This window comes from Aphelocoma coerulescens, chromosome 1 (genome assembly GCF_041296385.1).
Source record: "Aphelocoma coerulescens isolate FSJ_1873_10779 chromosome 1, UR_Acoe_1.0, whole genome shotgun sequence".
Lineage (NCBI taxonomy): Eukaryota > Metazoa > Chordata > Aves > Passeriformes > Corvidae > Aphelocoma > Aphelocoma coerulescens.
This window is the reverse complement of record NC_091013.1, coordinates 15,937,215-15,960,797: the sequence shown is the minus strand read 5'-3', so window position 1 is coordinate 15,960,797 and position 23,583 is coordinate 15,937,215. Positions and strand designations below refer to the sequence as shown.

The window sequence follows — 23,583 nt, the reverse complement described above, 5'->3', positions numbered from 1 at the left end:
CCCGCACCATGGAGATGCTTTTAGTCTGACTGGCAGCATGTGTGTGTGGCCTCGGAGGGGAAGCGGGAGGCAAAAGTACTCGTGTGTGAGAGAGAAGTGCAACTCCACATAGCAGTGTCATGTTTCTCCCCAAGTTGGAGTGCCAGACAGCTCAATCAGAGCAGCACACACAGATCCATGCTCCTGGAAGTGGAACACAAACAACGAGCAGTGTCTCAGCAGGAATATGTGACTGGCACACTTTTGTTTTAGCACAGTAAGGGAATGTACAAAACACACATTTAGACATGTACACGTGAACCAGGGACATCTCAGAAGCAGGATACTGATGTGCGCAGAGGGCAAGACTGCCAACGCTTTTAGAATCTGAGTCAGAGCTGGATCCCCTTCAAATGCACGGAGTTGCAGCGGTCAATACACATTTAAGATATGGCTCTCGGAATAAAGTATTTTTTTACAAGTCTCAAGTGTGAGCTGAAGTCGTCTTCTGAAATGGAGACCTTTTCCCAAGTGTAAGAAAACATGAGGCAGATAATTACACAGCGCTGACCACCAGGCCCAGGCCCATTCCCTGTAACTCATGCACTTGGGGTGCTTTGGCTGTCGACGGCAGCATAGGCACCATGGGATCACCATCCCTATTAGATGGGATGTACCTTCACCAAAGGCTTGCATATCCTACAGTAGGAGGAGTCTAGCTATGTCTGACTCAGCTTTGAGCCTGTATCCTGGAAGCAGCCAGTCTGTGGAAGACAGTTTACCCCAGACATGGGACCACATTGCTTTAGCTTCACCTCTTGTGGACTGCACACACACTGCTAAGCAAAATAGGCAGAGGAAAGCCAGACCTGTGTACTTCTGCACTTTCAGGTTGCAGGTTGCACAGGCCCTTAGCATCAGTATGGTGTTAATCTTACGACTTTGGCCTGCCAGGTCTCACTATGGGATGTGTGGCTGCTTTCCACCCAAAAAAGCTTTTGCAACCTGGCCCAGGTATCCCGGCATTGGTCTGCAATCTCTATCTGCAATCTAACTGCACCTTGTCTGTACCCCAGAGCGTCTTTTTAGTGAGAACAAGCACTGACAAAGGTTAATAGTTTTCTTAATATGATGATGATGAAGGTAAGTTTCTTAATAAGTCTCTGATTAAAGTAAGTTAAGCCAATTTTTTCTCTTTAATCTTTAAGATAGGTATATCACACCCTCCCACTCTGATCCTGCAAAGATACTAAAGAGCTGACTCCAGGTCAGCAGAGCTCAGGGAGTCTTCTCCTCCTCCTGCAGAGACGTTTTAGCCTCAGCACTCGACAGGGCTCCCACGCAGACAGATGCCGTGCCAGCAGCCATGCCCAGATAGTACCCTTTTCTAAAGCCTTGCACATGCAAAATGAGACAGCATAATTTAAAAGTGAAGCTGCTCCGAGGCAAGCTGAGATGGCTCTTTCTTTCCCAATTAATAAAGACGATACACACAGTACAGGGGAAAACACGGATGGAGTTAACCGTGTTTGCTAGCTGTCTGCTGTGAAAAGCGCCGGCCTTTCCCCAGAGCTCAAACACTTCTCCAAACACAGGGATGAAAGGACCCATGCTCCAGCCTGTCCCGGTGAGACTCCTCGGGGATGCATGGGGCTGCAGATTTCGCCACTGCCTTTGTCCCTCGCTGCTTGGGAGCAGGCACGGGCTGCTGCTTCTCCCCACGGCCTCTGCTCTCTGTGGTCTCCTCGGTTACCCCTCCGAGGGACCAAGGTACGGTGGGGATTCCTCTCCCGCGCCGGCAGGGAAAGGCTCCTCTTGAAGGCGGGCGTTCCCTGCCAAGGTTGCAGCCTGTGGAAAGGATCCCGTGTGGCAGGGTTTCCCACATGAGGTGCCTTTCTGCTCCCGTGAAACACCGTGCTCCGCCTCTGCCGCATGCCGGGCCCGCGCTTTCTTTAACTGCTTAGGAGGTTCCCCGTCTTATGGAGGAAACAGCTAAACCGAAACCGATCGCGCTAAAGGAAATTACGGAAAACTCAGCGTGAGCCGAGAAAAAAAAACTGTCAGCCTGGCGCTGGTTCCACTGGGGCTCGAACCCAGGACCTTCTGCGTGTAAAGCAGACGTGATAACCACTACACTATGGAACCGCCACGCACAGCGCCTCTCCCCACGCTGCCCCTATCGACGACATGCTGGCCACGCCTCCCTCCGTGGGTGACGAGGGAAGTCTGGTATTTTCTTTCTAATTGCTGGCTGATTACAAACAAATGTAGTAATTAAAAAATACCCTAATGCGTTTTCTGCCCTTCTGATAGCTACAGAGGGGCAGTGACGGGGGTAAATCAGCTCTAGGTAAGGCTTCTGTGCCACTGTGTCGGGGCAGCGGCGGGCCCCGCTCTGCCCGGCCGAACACGGCGCACAGGGGCAGGTAACAACCCTGGGGGGGGGTACGGGCCACGTTACAGGGAGCGCTCCCTTCCCCTGCACGTATTCGGCACATGCATACCAATGTGTTCCGTAAATCTTTGCCTTCAGCGCGTGTGCTCCCAACGCCATTGCCACTAGCCCCGCTTCGGGAAGGGCTGCCAGCCTTCCTGCGCATCCCACTGCTCCTGGGACATGCTCAACTGCTCTGCTCCCCCAGAGGGAGAACAGAGCTTGTTGGGCTGGGGTGTCACATCAGGCTGGCCCGAGTGTGGGAAGGGCAGGCTGAGCTCCGGGAGAGCTGCAGCAACTCCGCCTCTGCTCCGGGGGAGCCCGGCTGCGCGGACTTCCTCTAAAGCGACCATGGCGAGGCGCTTCAGCTCTCTTTTCAGCGGGGCCGGGAGGTGTAGATGCTTTCCTCGGTACTGGAGGCTGTTTAAGAAACATAAGGCAGTGAGAGGCAGAACGCCCGGCTCTTTCCAAGCCCGTGGAGAGGACAGAGGGTTTTCCGCCCGTGTGTGGCCGCCCGGGGCCGGCTCCCCGCAGTCCCCGCCGCCGGCAGGGGGCGCCCCGCGCTCGCCCACCGGCCCAGACCCCGCTCGGGCCCGGAGCCTGTGCGGGAAACAGCTCCTTGAGTAGGTGTTTGGGGTATCCATCCATCCATCCATCCATCCATCCATCCATGCATCCATCGACCTTCTTGTCACCTCTTACACCCCACAACAATTGCCATCCTCCCCCTGTTATGTTTTACCTGGGTTTTTGCACTACTTGCGCCACCTCAGTCCTCACCATATTGCATCTTGCCTCACATCTCAAAGGGAGTGGCATGTAGGGGCACAAATTAAGGCACCTGTACAATGTTTACAGGTTAAAAGTTACAATCAGAAGCTATTATTTGGAATATAAAAGGTAAGTTTGGGAGTTTTCAGAAGTGTGGTGCTTGTAAGCAAAACAGTGTATTGTTTGTGGCTAAATAGTGTCGTTTCCAGGACTCCTGAAATTAATAGCATTTTGCTGAAGCAGCAGATTTATTTACTGTAATAAAGTAGAAAATGTTGTCCTTTTTTTCATTAGAAGCAATTTAATAAGCATTAGATGAATATACAGGTGAAGAAAATTATTTCCAGAGACTTGCTGACCTCTACCATGGATGTGATTGTTGCAGTTATTAGTTGGTAGTTTCTAGTCTTTAAAAAACAATCAAAAATTTTTTAAAAAATCCTTTTACATACTAATCATTAGTGTGTGAGTCAAATCTGTGTGCTCTCCTGACCTGGAGAGCCTGATTTAAAGGCTTCAACCCTTCGGGGAAGAGACAGTCTGGTGGGCCTGAGGCATCAGGATGTAGGGTTTGCAGTGTGTGTGTAGCTTCTGGTTCACCAGACCAACAAAATGCACATCAAGCTTTTGTTAGGCAATTCTTATGCCCATTTCTTTTTCCTCATGTTGCTCTACTAAGATCTGTCAAACCCTTGGTTCTGTAGATAGATAGTTATCATTTCTATAAGCTCTAAGTGGAGGTTGAAGCTAAAGTGAGGGAGGTAGAGTTGTGCAAATTAGGTCATTAGTCATTGCTTCCCAGAATAATCTGCATTCATCTGATAATTTGGGAAAGTTTCTTATAAAAAAAAAAAAAAAGAAGGTTCTCATTTTTTACAGAGGGTATCCTTATGTTTTCATAGTGTTCTGGTCTAGTTTCTTGGTCTTCAGGAGCTTTGAGGCCCTACCACTGCCTTTCTTTCACATTTCTGATTTTGTATGCTTTTTGCCAAGGATGCTACTTTTGATGTCTTTTACTCACCTTCTCACCCAGAATTGTCAGTGGGGGAACGTTTCTTTTTCTGTTCACACAAATTAACCTACTTCTTCTAATGTGTGAGCACAGATTTCTGTCATCTCACTGACTGAGACAGAGTTTAGATTTGTTCTGGACATTAATGTCTCTCTTCATTTTTTTCTATTTTTTTTTTTTTTTTCTTTCTGTCTCTGTTTGGCCATCCAAGTCTCTCAGTTAGGGTACTTGTCCTCTGGGTAGTACTTTAAAATACTTTGCTGGGTCATATAAAAATACTTTGTTAAGCTTGGTAGGGCAAGAGGAGGGAAACCATGGTCAGAGCTTAGAAGGAGTACATTCACTTCAACTATGATTATCTGCATTCTTTTTGAAAAATATTGGTTACATCACTTTGTAGTGGGTGCTTCTGAGAAATAAGCCTGAAGCAGAATTTGAATTATGTATGTGGAACGCCTGCATGAAGACTTGCTCGGGAGGTTAATGTTTCCAAAGTATTTGGAAAACAGAATATGTGCTATTACATCAAGAAGGGCTGCTTTTAGAGGGATGCCCTGATTTCTACAGTAGCACCATCACTGGGTTTTTTCTTGTCTAGAGCTAGACTGCTCAACCATATATTCCCAGAATTTTTTGGCCTACTTTCTGTTGCAGCTGTTGATGATCACTAAAACTCTATTCAGCATATTAAGTGTGTGTGTGATACATGACTGCTGAGCAAAAAAGCAGTGGTATGTGTGACCTTGTTGATGGGACTGGTATGTTCTCTTTGCCCTTTGTGGAAAGGAAAATGGTGTTGTCTCCTTGGACTTGATAGGGAAAGGTTAATTTGGAAAGGACATTTGTGTTTCCTCAAGTTGCATGTTATTGTGATCCCCACAAGTAACTGGAGAGGTGGCTCAGTCCAGCAACACCGACTCTTTATCAGGTTGCTTAGTCATGTCAGATCACTGAGACAGAGGACAAAGAACTTCCCTGAGAAACAAAACATGTCCTAAAGAACCTAATTGCTAAGGTTATCTCTCTCCCACTGATCTTGGATGAAATGTTTTTGATGGATTTATTGGCAATTGGAGCAAACCTTGTAGCCTCTCATTATGCAGAGATCTTGGCAAATGCCAGTATAGATGAACTTATCAGGTACAGTAAATGTTTATAAATAATGTGTATCCCAGGAGTGCAATGGAAAGAGGTTGTGATGTATTTTTGCTTGCATGCATTTTGGCAGAGCAGCATGATCATACATAAAAGATTAGCTACTGTAACTAAGATCAGGGAAAGTGCATCCTGCCAGAAAAGCAAACATCAAAACTCTTCTGGGTCATGTGGAATTATTGCGCTTGGTATGCTTTCCATTTACTGTCTCGTCTCACAGGAGAGAACAGCTTTGAAAGTGGAAACTTGTGTCCTGGACTCCAGAACCTCAGAGGACTAGCTCAGTCAATCAAATGTCTTCTGCCTTGCTGGTTTGGCATTTTAAGTGTCTTTTGTACCTTAATAAAAGTCTGTCTCAAAAGGGGGTTTGATCACTTTGTCCTTCAGAGTGCTGGTTGATGCCTTTAGAACTGTCACCCCACAGATGGCAAAAAAATTCTGAAAATAGCATGTTATGGTATTAGTAGACCTTTGGGGAGGGACAGGAGGATGAAGATATTACTGTATTTGCCTCTATTCTCAGAAATCTTTTGCCTCTTATCCAGTCCTGGTGGGGCTCCATCACCTGGAGAGGCTTCAGAGGAAAGGGCACAGTGAACTTGATCTTGTGTCCATGCACATGGAGCTTTCTCCCACCCCAGCATGCTTTATAACCTGTGGTTCTCTTTGGACCCACAGGCTCCCACCCTGACCCCACAAAAGTGGCTGCTGTGCTCTTTTCCATCCCTGCACAGCAGCACACAACCCCTCCCTGGCTTTTGGAGTGGGGCAAAGGTGGCCTGATGAGCATAAGTGATGCTGAGGACTGGGCCCAAAACTGTAGTGGTGAGATTACAATATCATGCTTCTAGTGACACCTCCTAGTTTTGAGTGGTTTGGTGGGGTATGCATTCAAAATCAGTGTCCCCATGCTATCCATACACTGCCAGTGGAGCAGATTGTTCAGGGGCTGTTGTGTGAGCAGTGGGCAGTAACAAATCGCCATGATGGCTCTGCCCTTCCATAGGGATCCTGTGCAGTGACTGAGAGTCAGGGGTCAGTGTGGCCAGGAGCTGGGGCAGAGATGCAGGACCTGCTGCCAGGGGTCAGGGGGCTCAGGGTTTGATTTCAAAGCACAGCTTTCTGACTGGAGCAAGGCTGCAGTGTTCTCAGCTTGTTCAATCCCTTCCCAGCAGTCACACAAGGAAAAGACGAGCCAAAACATGAACTGAGTCCACAGAATTTCCAGTCACACACTTATGGTGAGAACATGTGCATGCCCATGAAGAAACTGAAGGCATTAGCACAGTGCTTCCCAACACAAGATCTGAGTGCTTCATACTTGTCCCATTATCTGGGTATGACTCAGGGATTTGGAGAACACCTATATCACTTGCATGCAGATACAATGCCTTGTGGTAAATTCAGTGCTCCTTTCCTTAAGAGCTTTCATAACCATGCCAGTCACATCAGATAACCAAAGAACCTGGACAGCCTTATGTTTTTTTCCAGTGTGCTAGATCTGCTAAAATGCAAATCATTGCCTCAACACAGCAGAAAGGCCGAAAGAGATCATGTGACTTCAGATGCGAGGCAGATAACTTCAGCCCATCCCTTTCTCTGCCTGAGATTCAGGAGGCATGGTGACAAAACAGCTCTTCAACACGCAAACAGCACAGCTGGAGGGCTGCAGCCGTGAGCTTTCACATCAGGTTGGAGGATGAAAACGGCATTTTCCCCTGACTGTTTCTGAAGAGCAGCATTCAAGAAATTTCCTCTTGGGAAGCTGTATAAATAGGTGGAGAGCAAGTGCATTGGAGCTCCAGAGCCCCAGAGAGAATTGGAGCACCTGTTCTGCAGAGCTGCACTCCCCAGGGGTTGCTTTCTCTTAAAAAAAAAGAATCTTCTAAAGGTACTCTTGTACAAAAAATCTCGGTATTGCTGAAACCGAAAGAAAAAAAGGTAATATCTTTGGGTGGGGTATATATATATATATATATATATATATATATATATATATATATATATATATATATATGTATATGTATATTTAGCTCACATTTAAAGAGCAAATTGACAAAATGACAGATGTATGTGGCATTATTTATGATCTTACCCTGAGAAAAATCACTGTGCTTCAAATTATAACGTTTGACCTGGACTGAGTCAGTTATCCAGAACTTCTGAGTACAGATGAGATCAAATAGCTTTCAGACTACTGTATTTAATGTACTTTCTGTTTCAAGAAATATAATTTTTATTATATTTTTGAACCTTCTTCTGATGCTTAACTTAAACTTTATGAAAACCATACTGAAGCATGAATTTAATTTTTAAACTGGCTCAGATTTCAATGCATATTTATTCTGAATATTTGCTTTTTCAGGATGTCATTAAGAACCTGCTTATTAACTGCAGGACAGTGTGATCCAGCTTTTTGCTTAAAGGGTGTTAACTTCTATGCTCCAGTTGGGTTCAGTTTACTAGAACCAACTTTCCTTCAGGATTTTCAGTTTTCCTCTTGTTGCCCAAAGGAATCTCCCCCTAGAGGCGTTTAACATTTCTGGAAAGTGATATGATGGGTTTGCTTATTCTTCAAGATGATCTGCACCCCATTTGTACACCTGCATTTGCTACTTCCCCTCTTTTTAAAAACAATTCTGCCCAAAGTCTTGCTGCACGAAAAAAATGAGGCTGCTTGCTTTGTTTATTTTTTGCACAAAAAAAAAAAAAAAAGTTAAAATGTTTTGTGTAAATGTACCCTTTAATGATATAAATAATATGAACTGGTATTCTCCCACCAATTTTTCTACAGATTCTCTTTGGGTTGCATGCAGTTCCTGAGCTAAGGGATTGCTTGAACTATCTACATGTTCACACCTTTGCTACTCTTGCTTTTATTACTTTTTGCAGTGCATTTTTTGGTTCAGGAATATGAGTCCACCTTAAAACTTCATCCTATTCTTCATCCTATTCTCTTTCAGGCTTTGCTGGCTTTCTGGTATCTTGCTGCATCCCATTCCCTATTGATTCCTGGCCCCAACACTAAGGTCTATCAACACGGTCACTGATAGCAATCATTCCATCAGCTCTATATTGAGCTTAGCCTTGCTTCTCTGAGCGGGCTAAAGAAATTGTCTGTTAACAAAGAGGCTTTCTCATTTCTTTCTTTCACATGTATATAATCACTGAAAATCACTTAATAGAAATGTTAGTTTGTTCCATGGATGTAAAACAATGGAGACCTTATCACATATTGATTTGTCTGTGTTTGATGTTCTTACATCAACCCCTTGGCAGATCAAATTCAGTGTTGGTGTCAAACTTACAGCTCTTGTGCCACAGCCAGGTTCCATTTCACTCTGCTAGTTGACTGTGACAGCTTCATCCTACTTTCTGCAGGGTGGGCCTTTTAGCTAATGAGATCGTTAATTCATCTCCAGATTCCCATCCTTGACAATCCCAACAAGACAGTTTTGGAGAGCTGTCCTACTGCAGGTCCTGACCTGAGTGTTGTGATTTAATGTCTGATGCTCTTATCTAGGGTGTTTTACTTTTGCCAGCTTCATGTTCTCAGCAATGCACAGAAGCAAATCCATCACAAAACCAGGTTATGGCTTCTCTATGGTAGCTGTAGTTTTCATATCCAAATGAAAACAATTCTAAAGGAAATCTGTGAGTCACAGTAAAATAAGAAAATTATAGCAAGATTACTTCAATTGAAAGCCTCTGTCATTAGAAGCATCCATCCATCCATCCATCCATCCATCCATCCATCCATCCATCCATCCATCCATCCATCCATTCATCTGATCTTTATGCAGAAAACTCTCCAAGTACATGTACCTTCTAAGACATGTTATGGGAGGAGATCATAGCTACCTATTCACAAATATGATTGAGAAAGGGGTGATAGCAAAAGGAGGCACATTGCTGGAGAGAGCTGTTGAAACAACTTCTAGAGGAAGTAGCATAATTATGGAAACCCCATCCCAACAAAAATAAAAGGAGGAGCCTTTCATTTTTGTTTATCAAAGGTAAGAAACAAATGAAAAGACAGAGGAGTAAGAACTTAAATCCTGGTGGCTCTTATTCGTATGGCTCCCATATCCTCAGGTTTAGCCCAGCTTACACTTGTCTGCCAGTGGGACAGCTCAAATAGTTTTAAAAGATAAGGTGTGCTTTAAAGGATGGCTCTCTGCCCAAAGAACCTGCCGTCTGATTTCATTAAAAGTCAGCTATAAATCTTTGCAGGATGGTCTTTATGTGACTGACAAACTGGAGGCATGATTGATTTGGGGCAGCAGCTATTAGATCCTGACCAAATGATGCTGAGCCATAATCTCTGTAAATCAGGCTCTCAATAGCTTGGGTTCTCAACCCCAAATTTCTGAGCACTTGCTGTGTGTAACCTTCAGTGAGTCCTGTCCAGGAAAGAGCAGCATGTGCTACTCTGGCTTAGCTTTGTGCACATCCATTGGCATGACTGCAAAGACATTTTATTTTGTTTCAGTGGATGGGTTGTACTTTTAGTGCCTGTCTATCAAAAAACTGGCTTTTTTGCTAAGCTGAGACAAATCTAGCAATTTTTTGAAGTTATGTCTAAAAGTGGGGCAGATCACTGACTTGTAGAAATTGAATGCATGCTTTTTAGTCAACATGACAGATTCTCTCTTAAAGGTAAATCAGTGGTATAGTATCCAGTATGTTAACACAGTGTTATATTTCAAATTCTCATCCAGCTACCTTGTGTCTCTTGCAATACCTTGGTAAAAGCCCAGCTTTCCCTTTCATCAGCCAACATTTGGGGGGAGTTTTGTAATGGCAAATGATTCTTCACCAGGCACTGCTACACTGTATTCTAAGTAGCTCACAGAAATTACTCTCCTGGCCTGGAGTCTGGACATACTTGTTGGCAGTGAGGATGGCTCTGTAGCCACTTGAGAAGCCATCATGAAAAGGTAGTTGGATGTTCACTCTGTCCATTTTTGAATGCAGATATTTGGGACTGAAGGTGATGACTATTCCCCTGGACTACCTCTTTGATGGCCAGATTTGGCCTTTTAGGAAGTTTATGATAGGATATATCTGTGCAAGTTTTCCTCCAAACTCTGAGTGTATGTTTGACTTTTCATTTACTGCTGTCACAATAAAATTTCTGTCCCTATGCCTCTATCTTTTAATTTCTTTGCTCAAGGAGGTTCTAAAAGTTCATGAGTTTAGAGGTATGTGGAGGAGAGTGGTGATGATTGGGAGGAAAGCTGAAGTCACTGAAAGCAGGGTATGATCACGATTCAGCCCCCCATTTCTTGGGTCAGCCCATTGTTTGCTGTGGTTTGAATGGAGGCCTAAGAGGTGTGATGGTTCTGTTTGGGGCTCCCATTGCCCACTTGCTGGGCACAGGCTGAGCTGCCCTTTAATCAAGAGTCTCGCTGCAGTAGAACTTGGATTGTAAGATCTTTTTTGCTCTTAGTGCCAGTCTTCAGACCACAATTCAAGTCATGGCTGGCTTGTTAGAGATGAAGTAATGAAGGCTTGAGATCCTCTTAAGAAGGAAAGTGAGTAGATGGTATCCAGGAGAGCAAGAATTGTTTGGAGAGAAGACATATTTGAGCTATTAGCAGTATTAGTGCTGTATTTGATGCTGCCAAAGCCATCGAGTGGCTCAAAATTAATGTAAGAGCACTTTTTTTTTTATTTCATTATACCTCCTTCAGAGAGAAGTAAAGCAGTCCATTGCAGGGAAAAAACCTTAAACTTCTTCTTTCCTGAAATAATTACTCACTCATAAGGAGTCAGACCCAGCTGAAGTGTAGGGTACCCTTGTTTTGTTGGACCCTGAAAAACAGTCCCAGAACTACAAAGAGTTGTGTGACATTAACATGACATGACAGGATATCATACGTAACAATAAATGTAGAAAAATGCACATATAGTCCCACAATTATAAATGTTTTCTAATTATTGAAATTGAAAATCACCTAGTTATGCATTTATGAGTTCTTTCCTTTTGTATCCTTCTTTTATTTTGATTTCTGCTAGTAAAGCCAAAGGAAAATAGTAGCTAAGGATTCATTTTATGCTGATGAATTTCTTTGTTTTAAAACTCAGGTTAAAAGAAAAGGAATATCAATGAAACAGAACAACAAATGAAATAATTCAGATGTCAGACGTATCCCTGGAGACAGAGAGAGAGGGGTCAGCATGATCATATAAGAAATCTTTAGCTAAAATAAAGTTCAGTATCTAAGAGCATCAGTGAAGTTCTTGTTGCTTAGAAATTGATCCATTTTGTATCTCAGAGGAACTGTATTCATTTGAATTTGTTGATTAGAGAGTGTATTGCATTAGCAAATGATACTATATAGTGAAGAGTTGAGCAAGTGCCAGGAGAAAAACCCAAAAGACTTCACTTCAAAATGTATTTTGTTCACTTATTTAATGAAACAAAATCTTTTGCTTGGATTGTTTCAGTAGAAATGCAACAGAAAACTGGATATTTTATTTAAATGGAATCTGATAATGAAGTGATTTGCTATGGTATTGTCTGTCCTGGTAAATTTGGTCGTAGTGATAAAAAGAGATAAAGTGATAAATGGGGTGGTAAGGCAACTTTTCAAATCAATTGAGTGTTAGGAGGGTTGGGGGTTGGGGTTTTTTTAGCAGTACTATCAGATATAATTTAAAATCTTTAAAATCCTTCAGTTCCCATTTTCAAATCACAGAAATGAAGAGTAATGTGTTGCCATAGTCCCTTGTCCCTAGTAATAAGGTTTTAAATAGCTATTCTTCAGATTAAGAAATCACTGCTGCACATTAACTTTAAGCTAACATGTAAGGAGTAAACTGTATTAATTACTGAGTTAATTTCTCTTGGCTGCAAGTTGATAGTAATCAGATGTGAAAAAAATCCAGTGTGCTCCAGTTTGTGTAGGATGTGCTGTACAGTAATTTGTTACGTGCTGAAGGTACTTCAGATTCTTGGTTGTCAAGCGCCTTTTTTTTTTTTCTCCCTGTCCCTTCCTCCCAATCTCAGCCCTCTTAGGGGTACTAGGACGAGCCCAGGAGCCCAAAGGAGCTCTCATCACTGAAGGAACAACACAGGAAATGTGTATAATGCTAACAGCTAAGGGAAACATGCTTCGTATCAGCAGCAATTAAAACGGATGGGCAGCATCATTGGAACCATGGGGTGCAGCAGTTCTGTAGCTGACAGAAGGTCAGAGAATGGTGAGTGTTGCTTTTGTCTTCAGGGCAAGTGGTTGTTCTCTCTCTAACACCAGAAGAGGATTGCAAGGTAATGTTTCCTCCCTATCCTGTTGTCAAAATACTTGTTCAGGGAAAATTATTTTTTAATTATTTTCTTTTTTAAAAAGTGCATAGCTTTTAGATGCTGGCTGAGGTCAGGAAGCAGCTTTAGACCACCTCTAACACTGACAGATTGGGTTGTAAAAGATTCACAGCATCTGGGACAGAAGCTAAATTTCAGAGGTGTCTGTGCTTGCTCTGTCACTGGCAAAGCTTAGGGGGTAAGGTACTGAGTGGGACTTTTTATGGCTTTTCACACCACAGGACTCCTGGGCAAACCACCCCAATTTCCCTGCTGTTGGGTGACCCCAATTATAAAACAAGTGTAATAAAGCAGAGGTATTACAGTGACTTCAAAATCAGTTTTCTGGCCTGCCAAGTGCCTGGCCTGGCATTCTCCCTGACAATTACTGAGGCTGTCAGCTGAAATTCCCCACAGGACCTGGTTAAATGTTCAATTAAACTAATGGATCATCACCCTCCTTTTAATCATACCCCACCTTGATATGAACTCAGCAGTCTTTGCACAGGCAGGTGGGTTCCAGAATTCACTCAGACCTTTGTTCAGACCCTTTGTGTTCTCTTTCAAGATTTTTCATTAAAGCACAATTTGTTGGTCAGCAGAGAGCCATGTTACATGGTACTGTGCATAATCTTAGGACATTATTATGCTGAACAGACATGGCTGAAGAAGAAGGCTCTTTCTGACTACCAAGCCAGGACCCAAGTCACAGGAAGCTGGTGACTATGAAGCAGGAGCACTTAGTCATAGCTACAGGGATCCCAGCTGACTGGTTTGAGAGCAGTCCTCAGCTTTGTGTACGCTACTCCATAGCAGCATCAGTGCTGTATCACAGCAATGAAAATACAACGGAATCAGCCGGACTCCCAGACCTACCTGTAAATCGGAGGCAGCCCTTCTGCTTTGGGTTTGCATGCTGTGCCTACATGTGCCTTGCAAGACCTTGGAAATGTGCTACTTGGGAATATTTCTGAGTGTGTAAAAGCTTGGAGTGGGCATGAGTGTCGGTGACTGAATGACGGACTCAGACCGCCAGGGAATCTGAATCGTTTATGCAAAGGAGTGAGTTGGTTTTATACACTTTTCTAAGGCACAGTATTTCCTTAAACGGTGTGACCTATCCCATGTTGCCACATCAGCAACACACTTTCTCAATGTCCTTTAATGAGGTGGTCAGTCACTGTTCGCCTGTCCGGCAGCTCCCGGCAGGCTCCCCTCCGTAGGGCTCTGCCGTGTGACACCTCCTCCCCCCAGGGTCCGGTGGAGACAAGCCTCTGTGTGCTGCCATGTGCTCCTGTGTTCTGCCATGTGCCTCTGCAGGCAGGTTTTACAGCTCACAACTCAATTATCTCTTATAATTCCCCATACATGAGGAGCTGTACTCTTTCTTGATCAACAACCATCAGCACACATTGATGTGGGGCATTAGCCCAAAGATGGCTTATGATTTTGTGTGCTTGCTGGACTGTGTTTTGTCTTCTGGAATTGCTGGATGGTTTTCTTTCTGCTCTTCAGCAGTAGTCAAGTGATGTTGAACCATCGTTCTATCTGCAGCCTGAGGCTGTACATTTCTCTAATGCATTAATAACAATAATTTAACAGATACTTGTTGGTGTAGAGACCTTCTGCAACTGATAACAATTTCTTTTAGAGACGCAGTTTAGCCTAGTGTGAAAATAATGTTCTGATTCAGTCCTGAGAATAACAGTGCTGTAGTAAGTACAATTAAAAAAAAAAGACAGGAAACATTCTGTTAGATTTGCAACATTAACCGCAGTGATTGATATGTTTCTGTCCCATGTGATAGCAATGGAACTGTGCCATGTTAAGTGCTCAGGACCATTAAGCAACCCGGGGGGGCTTTAATGGGAAGTTTAATGGCTCTGATGCTGAAAATCAGTTTCTGTGCTGGTGACTGCACTTTGCCCCTTAGGTACTCTTCTAAACAGAAATGTTGGTGACAGCCTTGCTGTAATATGCCAGGCTTTCAGGTCTGTAGTGGTGGAGACTTCCAGAAAGGACTGAAAATAAGAGAGATGTCATAGTTTTTGTAAGGTCTGAGGGATGCTCTTAGTCATATAAGGATCACATTTCCTTCAGGCAGGATTTTTCTATGGTGGATGCAATATCTACAGGATGGGAGTCTTTATGGATTTTAGTCTTGTCTAGACTAGAAAATTTTACCACTTTAACTATACTGTAAATCATTAATGGTAAAATGAACAAACAACGTGTTGTTATGGTATCTGTAAGCACTTTTATAAAAAGGTTTCCTTAATGTTATACATCTATTAATAGAATCACTTTCCCATTAATGTTTGTCCTTACCTGCATAACTATCAGTTTAAGAAAAAAAATCATTCTCACTCAGGTTCCACTCATATTAGTATAAAAATTCCTGATATTTGAGATCACTTACAATAATTGACTGGTGTAAACTGTTGTCCCTGTAGTACAGAGCTTTTCTTTACTGTTTTGCAGTGCAGGACAGTGTCCACCCCAGGAGTCCTTTGTGCCACCAGATGTTGCTCTGCTTAATAAACTTTTATCTGAGCAGTTAAAGGAATGTGCTCTCTTTCTGGCATGAATGAGGCCTATAGGCAGCAGGCTTTTTCCTCCAGCCTGCAGTCTTGATGATTGTCCTTCAGTGAAGTTTCCAGCAGTTTTCCAGTCTGAGACCATTGTAGACACAGCTTCTTAAAATGCTGAGTGGAATGCATATTCAGCACATAGTCAAAAATTGTCTTCTGGCATGTTCCCTTGAATTTTTGGGGTGAGTGTTCTTTTGTTAACCAAGTTAGCCAAAGATATACCTGATTGCCTTTTGGCTTGTCTGTTTAAGCAACGTATTCTGCCCCTCAATACCATTTGTTAACTTTTTATCCTAGGATTTGAATTTTGCTGGCTTGCTGATGCAGCTCTGCAGGCAAAGGCTTTCTGGTAGAAGAGGTTGTTGAAAATACTGTCATTATATGGTTGTTCATGTTGCAGCTTGCAAAACTCAAAGCTTTTTACTGCAGCTTGGTAAAGAAAGACATTCTACTGATAGGCTAAACTGTTCATCCTTTCCTCACCTTCCCAAAACTCATATAGTGCCCATCAGCTGAACATGACTGACTTCTTACCTGGGTACTGTCTTCAAGGCAATTAAATGGGGAAGATTACTAACAACTTAGGCCTGAGCAAGTCAGCCAGCTTGGGATCTGTGTCTAAATAAAGAAACAGTAAAGGCATCATGTATTTTTTTTCAGTCTCACTTTTACTTGGCACCATCTTATTGTTGACTGTGCACAATGGACTGAATTTGTCATCTGTCTGTGAAATTCTGCAAAGGCAGCATGCATATTTCCCTTGTAGATTACCCTGCATCCATGTGTACTCCACTGCTTTCTGTTCTGACAGTCATTAGAGCTGCAATCCTCATCCAGAAGTGGTACCGCTTTACCATGGCCCGGCTGGAGATGAGGCGCCGCTATTCCCTCAGTATCTTTCAGTCAATCGAATATGCTGATGAACAGGATCAACTACAGGTTTGTAATCTTCCATTCTTCCTGTACAAACAGTTAAGTTATCCCCAGGACTGTGGTTGGACAAACAAAATGGGTATGTGGTGATTTCTTCCTACAAAGTTGGGTCCTGATTAATAAAACTATTTCCCTGCCTGACCCATGAACTAAGCTGTGTGTATTCATACACAGACATACAGGTGAATGTAACTACATGGGCATCAGGACACCATCCTGCCCATACAGCACATCTCGGGTATAGGTTCCTGTATAGCAGCTGCCAGCCAGGGATTGCAGGTCATTTGCAGATCACTATGGTTGATCTTAACTGTGTCTGTGAGGCAACATATGTGCAACAGAGATATCAGTGTTTCAGCATGTCAGCCCAGGCTTCCTTTACGGTCAATACAGGAAATTTGGAACTTACAGGCCTTTGTGTTCATCCTAGCACCTGTGTGTAAAGTCACTTCAATGCATTGTAGCAGTTGTTTCTATTGACTACGAAGGAAGTCTAGGCAAATAGTCTGGGTGATGGGCAAGATGAATTACACCCAAAAATGTCAGCAGCACTGACATAGCCCTGAAATATTTTATGTATTCATAAAGTGTCAATTGTGAATTCATAGCAAAGAAGGAAAGGGAGCTATTTTTGTAGTAGGACACAAATTGTGTAATTGCAGGCTGATAATTTGGGAATATACAGTAGTGACTTAGATCCCTCTAAATGGGAAATTGCAAGTAATTGAGTAAGAAAGAAGATGTTAATGCTTGTTGGATCACCTAAACTAATCAGTGTGTTTGTTCTTTTCTTTTTCATACTCAGCTATCCAACTTCTTTACATTCATGCTGGATCACTGTACTCATCCTGATTCAGGTAACAATAAAAATAAAAGCAATGTAGAGATTCTGTTTGAAAAACTTGATATGAGGAAAGTTAATTTTCAATGTGGTATTTACAGCCTACGGCATGTGCTGGGGTTGAGGTTTGATAATGTAATATGAATTTGATCCTCTAAGTGTTGACACTGCTCACTATCTACTCAGTGAGTCAGAGCAGTCAGTAAGTCAGAACAGGTGCTTTTGTCCTCACGAGAATATTCAGAGGTGCTCAAAGTGCTTTCTTATGTTACTGCCCTTCCTACAGAATCCAATTTTCACAGCTTTCTATGCATGTTTTCTTAAGCTATGAGATCTGATTATTCAGAAAGACTGTGTTCAGTTGGTTTAAGGCAGGTATTATCAAAGAGGTTTCTCTTCCCCTCCACCTCCCCCTTCCCCTCCCTCCTGGCAGTTCTGGACCACTTTTTAATTTAATTTGTTCTAGATTTCACTGCAACATATATCAGTATGTGAATGATAAAAAATGAAATAAATTTAAACTGCTGGAGATAAATCTTCAGAAACCATCTCAATTAAGCTTCAGTTATTCAAGGAATAACCTTTAATTTTTGAAGTATTTTGGGATCCTTGAACATAACTTACTTTTGAGGTCAAGCTCAACAGAAGGACAGAAAGTGATTCTTAAGTCCAGAAAACAAACATGACTTCCCTGAACAAATTCAGAATAGATCTAATCCCAACGGAGTTAAAAATGAGGCTGTCCCCTTCTTACTGCATTACAAGAAAATGCCCTTTCTCTTTCATCTGGTCTAGTCACGGGTTATTCCAATTAAAATTTGCACAAGATACTTTGATAGCAGGATAAAACCACCATCAAAACCTTAAGTGGTTCAGTGTTCTAATGACAACCGGTAGAAATGGTAATTTTTCTCTCTTAAATACTTTAGAGTGCCTAATGCTCTCTGTGCTCTGCGGAAAAATAAATTACGTTTGAGCCTTGGTCCAAAGTCAAGGCAGATGATACAACAGTCCTTCCTTTGATTTTTTTTTTTCCATTACTGCCATATTCTGTAAAAAAAAAATCTGCTTTAGTCATTTAACTTCCTGGGAAGGAATTGGCAAACTTAAAGAAGATCAGATACTGCTCACTTCATCTACTTCTTCATGCTGATAGTGCACCTCTGTTCAGCTTTTCCACCTGAATGGGGAAGAAAACAGTAGTGCTAGGTCTGAGATTTGGAAAAATATTGTTAATCTCTATTTTTAGTATTAAAATGGAATTTTTCAGCTGCTTGTTGTAGATATGGTTTATCCACCTTTATTAATTGTGTGTGCTGACAGAAGGAACAAAGGTGAGGTGTCTCAGGTGACTTTCTAGGGCTCAGAACATTGCAGAGCACACTGCTACATGCATAGGTTTATATGCAGGTGGAGATTCAAGCCTCACCTGTGCACAGGGAGATGGAGGGTCCTGTGGGTTGCCCCTCATCACCACTGCACAGGTGACCTGTTTCTTGGTCTTGTAGATACTGGGAATTGCAGATGTGGTTAAGGCTGAAACACGTGATAAAGTGTAGATGGGTTATGATAAAGCATTCTTTTGTCTTGCTGGCTTAAAACTTCCATTTTTTAGGACTGATTTTGTTAAGACTTGATAACTGCTCCAAAGGCTTTATTTTTCTCTTGGTTTGTTCCCCCTTTCTAACACCATGTGTTACAGATACCAGAACCCTAAACAAAACCAAAAAATTCTGGTGTATGTTTAGTAAAGAGACGGCCAAGGCTGCCTATCTATGCAAAGGAACTGACTTAGATTTTTTTTGAGGAACTGCATATCAAATGTCAGTTGTGTGGGTTGTGGTTATTTTGTCCAACTACTGGCTGTGTCCATTCTTAGCTTTAAGCTCTTGATTGCTTGCCCCTGGAAGTGACCTTTGCAGCACCCATGCTAGCCCCATTGATGTAAGCAAAATCAGTGCTGAATAGAGGGATTCTTAAAGAGCTGCTTCCACTTTTGCTGAATCACCATCTTAAGATATGAACCACCATGAATGTAAACATAACAACCAGAGAGGCTTCAAATCGACTTTGCTATTCTCAAGCATTTTCCAAAACCCACAATTCTCTGGTGCTTTTTTTTTTCCATCAGTTTGTGCTCACTTAAATTAGAGTGATTGCATATGGTTCAAAAGCTGTCTCCAAGAAGACAGTATATCATATTCTTACCAGGGAATAAGTTGCCTGTTCTTCTCAGTATGATAAGAAAGTTACCTGAAAATTCTGTGATCTGTGGTTTTCCTTACATTATAAACCCCTCAGTCTCCACTATTAATCTTGTTACTTTCCTCTTTTTAATCTGTTTTTGCAGATTATGTTTTTCAAAGAAAGGAAGGAGCTGCCATCTCATTAACACAGTAGTGCTTTTGATGTGATTGTTTATCTGTTATACCCTAAAGCTTTTTTCATTCTCTAATTCTCCTTAAAATGCCAGTGTAGTTTGTGATTGGGATATTATGTAGCTGAGTGTCTTGTTCTGCTTCTTATTAAAGGCTGTTTTGCAAGGGTTTATGGAAAATAAGAATAAAAACCTTTTCTACCATACATTTTTCTCTCTCGTTTCCTGAAAAATCTTCCTACATTCTCAGCTTTCAATGGAAAGTTCTCTGGTCAGAGAAAACTGGAGACTGCCTTTCCGGCAAAAGGTGACCCATTTACTCACTCTTTTATGGGCACATTGAGGGTGAGAAGACTGCAAACACATCCTGGGAAAAATGGTGGGACTGGGAATCTAAGCCTGTTCTTCTCAAGGTCACCAGGGCACCTCCTGGAGCCTTTCTTCAAAGGGGAACAAAAGAAAAAAAGTGTTGTTTTCTGCAGTTTCCCTCCCCATGATGCCTCCCTAACAGCTTTAGTGCCCTTCCAAGATATTTTGCACAGAGTGATTCTTGCAGTGGGGAATAAGTTATAGCTGCTTGTAGTTTGTAGCGCCCAGGAATGAAGTGAAAGAAGAAATGTTTGAAGTGTTATAGAAACCTCCTCCCTCCTCTTTGTAGGCTCAGTGTCCATTTGGCTTTGACCTGAGAGCTGTGAATCAGTATCTGGCATATGTAAGAGCCCTTCTCAGGAGTCAGAGGTGCTCTCAGATACCCCAATGGTCAGGCTGAAGGCACACAGATCGTGGCAGAACAGAGAACTGATTTCAGAACTGCAGAAGTAGCTGATTCCTGGTTACCCTGATTGTGAGCACATCCTTGGCAGTGGCAACTTTGGCTTGCCTCTAACAACTCCCCTGGCAAGACGATCTTGTCAGGACAATCAGGTCCTTGGGCTTTCTGTAGCCAAATTGACTCCACCTAGGTCTGGGCCTTTGTGTTTAACATTGAATATGGCTGTAGGGTAGTTGTGTGGGCTCTGTTAATGGTGAAGGCTGAGCTCCCTGACCTCTGGTGTCAGAGTACAAAGCAGATCATTGCCTGTGCTCCCTCTAGTCAATGGAGAGATGCAGATGCTGGCAGAGGGCATTTCATTCTGTCTTGACGCATGTGCCTGAACCAGGCAGGCCTAGACTTTTCATCTGTCTTTCAGTATGAACTGAAAGAGCCTTGATAGCTTGAACTAGAACAGGAAAATGTGAAGGGGCGCTGAATCCTTCAGAATTAGTCCTGCATGGGGCATGTGGTGAGCTGGGGTACTTGCTGGCCACCATGGTGATCCCCAGGCTGCTTTAGGTCATCCATTACTGACTGTTCAGAGATGGGACAATCATGCTGTGCAGGAAGAAGCCTTAAAATCCAGCTGAAAGACTGCCTGAGGAGCCATAAGCACACTCTAAGGGTGATGACAATGACAGGCTTTTGACAACTCATCCAGAAGTGGAAACTGGGGTGTACTTTGCAGAGATATGCCCTACAGGGAAAGAGATTACGTTTCCCAGCCTCAGCATGTGCCAAAATGGAAGCGAGTCTGTGAGGACGGCAAGTTCATGTGCAGAGGTAAAGTGATGGATGGATGGCTTGCTGTGTGCAGGAAGGGAAGGCAGGAGTAGGAGCAGGCATGGGCAGGTGTCTGCCTGGCTTGAAACGCTGAGATCACTGACTTTGAAGGAGTTATGTCAGATGAGGACAGCTGGCTAGAACAGGCAAGAAATGAGGAATTTGGGTGGTCTGAGGAGCTGGTTCTGCAGTTGCCCACTCCCTAGAAAGTAGGGTGCAGAGGGAGATACTGTCCAGAGGCCTGCTGCTAGAGCTGGAGCAAGAACTGGTGCAAATGTGCTTGGCTGATCACTATGTGGGAATCAGCAATTTCAGCCCATGGTGACATTCTGGTGTCCAGCCAGACAAAGCTGTAACTGTGGTAGAAGGCTGCAAATCAAACTGTACTTGGTGGAAACAGTGAACCTTGCTGTTATTTGATGCCTTAGTCCATTTGCATGGCTGAGTATAACATTGCATTAGCACTGAATGTGCTAATCAGCTCACAGCTGAAGTGCTGATAGTAAAAGGGGACTTTAAAAAATCCAGATTACATTTTTATCTATTTATTTCTTTAATATGGACTTTATCCAGTTGCAAGACAAGCTGGCCTTTATGAATCTCATAATTTAGGAGGCCACATGCTGGTTTTGGCTACTGTGAGTTTTGAGTCACAGCTACAGGTCAGCTGTAAATCAGCAATAAATAATACAGCTACATGGCTGTAAATAATACATTTTTATTTGCAGTTGCAGGAAATCAGGGTTACAGAAAACTTACCTGTAGCCCAGCAAACAGTGTTTACAACAATCATCTCACAAGAGCAACTCTGCAACACCATCTGCTAGAACACTTTTGTTTAGGGCCTGGTTCTCTCTTTTAGAATAATATATGATCAAGACAATCTGCAAGAAGAAAACACTGAAGTCTGCTGATCAGTCAGTTACATTTCAAGGTTACATCAAGAAAAATATTGGATTGAAGCAATTAGCCGTGTTCCTCCTTTCTCCATGTTCCAGGAGAATTAGAAGCTATACTCTTCTTTCACCACTCTGTTTTTGTTTACTTTATTTCATCCAATAGTTTTATGGCAGCCAACCAAAAGCTGGCATTGTTTCCTAGCTGTATCAGAAGGGAGTGATTTGCAATCCACTATGAATAAATAGAATTTTGTTGGTGACTTTTAAAATAATCGCTGACCTTCTGGTATTTTAAGTAGAAAATAAAAGTAATAGAAGTGAATCTCTAAAACCTGTATCAAAAGTGTAATTTTGAACTTTAAACAGATGATGATCATTAAAGATCAGCCATTACTTTTGTGTCTTCTTGCATCAGAGGAAGGGAGAAGGAAGTTTGTACCCGGTGATGGTTCTTGTTACCTATGTGAGCAGACTGCTCCACAACTTCAGTGCAAAATTTTTTGCACCCTGACCACAGCTACCAACAGTTGGAAAAGAGTTTTTGCCTGGTTTTAACTTTGCTTTGGTCTTTTTTACCTTGTTTTGGTTGATTGGTTGGTTGGTTTTAGTATTGTGGAACAATCTGTGGAGACCTGGAGCTTTTCCACTATACGAGGCAGGAGTCAGCCACTGTAATACTGCAGTAGTTAAAGCAGTTACATTCAACCAGTTCTGGCCATGCTGGTACAGCTCTATGGGGGACTGGTGGCGTTTCAACAGTTTTGTTTTTCTTCCCTCTTGTTCCAGTGTCTCAAATTTTTACCAGCCCTAGTGCTCCTCAGGTGGTGGATGAAGGCTTATGTTTAAAAGAATTTGAAAAGAAGATTGATGTTCCAGACTCCTATTATGGACCACGACTCTCATTCCCCCTAACTGTTGAAGATGCCAATGCTCTCCTTCATGCTTTCAGGAATGAACAGGTAATTTGCAACTAGCTTGGTTTTGTTTTTTACTTATTTTACATCTGTCAAGTTGTAGTTTCACAATCCAATGCAAGGCTAAACTGGTGCCCAAAGAGATATTTCACCCTTCTTTTACATCCCATTACTTTTTCCTGCTAGCCCAGTGTGATCATAAATGTGCACGGTGAGCCGCCTTGGGAAATTGATCTGGCTGGAAGTTAACACAATAAAATCAAAAGCAGACAGTTCTCAGACAGACGAGTTCCCAGATTTGATTCACTACTTTGCTGCATGACCACCAGGCCCAGCACTGGGGAGGAGGCAGGGAGTAGTGAGATGAAATGAGAACACTTAAGCAGCTGCAAGTCAGGAGTTCTCAGTGAAGAGTACAGAACTGGGGAAGGTGTTCTAAGCTAAAATAGAAACTAATTATCATCTTTTTCTGGGTTAAAAGTGCTCATTGTTTGGTCCTCTGTCTTTTGTCCCCCCACCTCATTCTTTTAGAGGAATTGAGGTGTAAGGGTTAATCACCTCATTCCAGGCTGCAAGACTCTACCATAACAGTGGGAGTGACCATAAAGCAGTGCTAATGTAGCAGAACACAGTGACAGCACAAATCTCTGGAGCTCCGGCTGCAGCTTCCAAGGCACTGAGGAGGCTGTCCCTCATTCTCTGTATTCCTGAGCCAGCCCTTTTGTTGCCCATAAGATGAGGGTGGAGCAGGGAAGCATTACATGGCACAGC

The 23,583-nt window shown here is 42.8% G+C and overlaps 1 protein-coding gene and 1 non-coding gene across 4 annotated transcripts in view; one reads left to right on the top strand and one right to left on the bottom strand.

Moving 5' to 3' along the window:
* Nucleotides 1-2,051: 2,051 nt before the first annotated feature.
* TRNAV-UAC (transfer RNA valine (anticodon UAC)) lies at nt 2,052-2,124 on the bottom strand. The gene has a single exon. It is a non-coding gene; the product is annotated as a tRNA-Val (tRNA).
* Nucleotides 2,125-2,270: 146 nt separating this feature from the next.
* The window catches only part of PPEF1 (protein phosphatase with EF-hand domain 1), a 43,272-nt gene continuing 21,959 nt past the window's right edge, over nt 2,271-23,583 (top strand). Inside the window, exons 1-5 of one of the 3 annotated variants that reach the window (XM_069002691.1) lie at nt 2,271-2,329; nt 12,367-12,560; nt 16,063-16,190; nt 16,990-17,041; nt 22,685-22,857. In XM_069002691.1, the coding sequence (XP_068858792.1) occupies nt 12,497-12,560; nt 16,063-16,190; nt 16,990-17,041; nt 22,685-22,857 (417 nt within the window). In that variant the 5' untranslated portion in view covers nt 2,271-2,329; nt 12,367-12,496. Of the gene's footprint in view, nt 2,330-7,051; nt 7,293-12,366; nt 12,561-16,062; nt 16,191-16,989; nt 17,042-22,684; nt 22,858-23,583 lie in introns of those variants that run through there. The other 2 variants (XM_069002700.1, XM_069002709.1) reach the window with 2 other exon arrangements.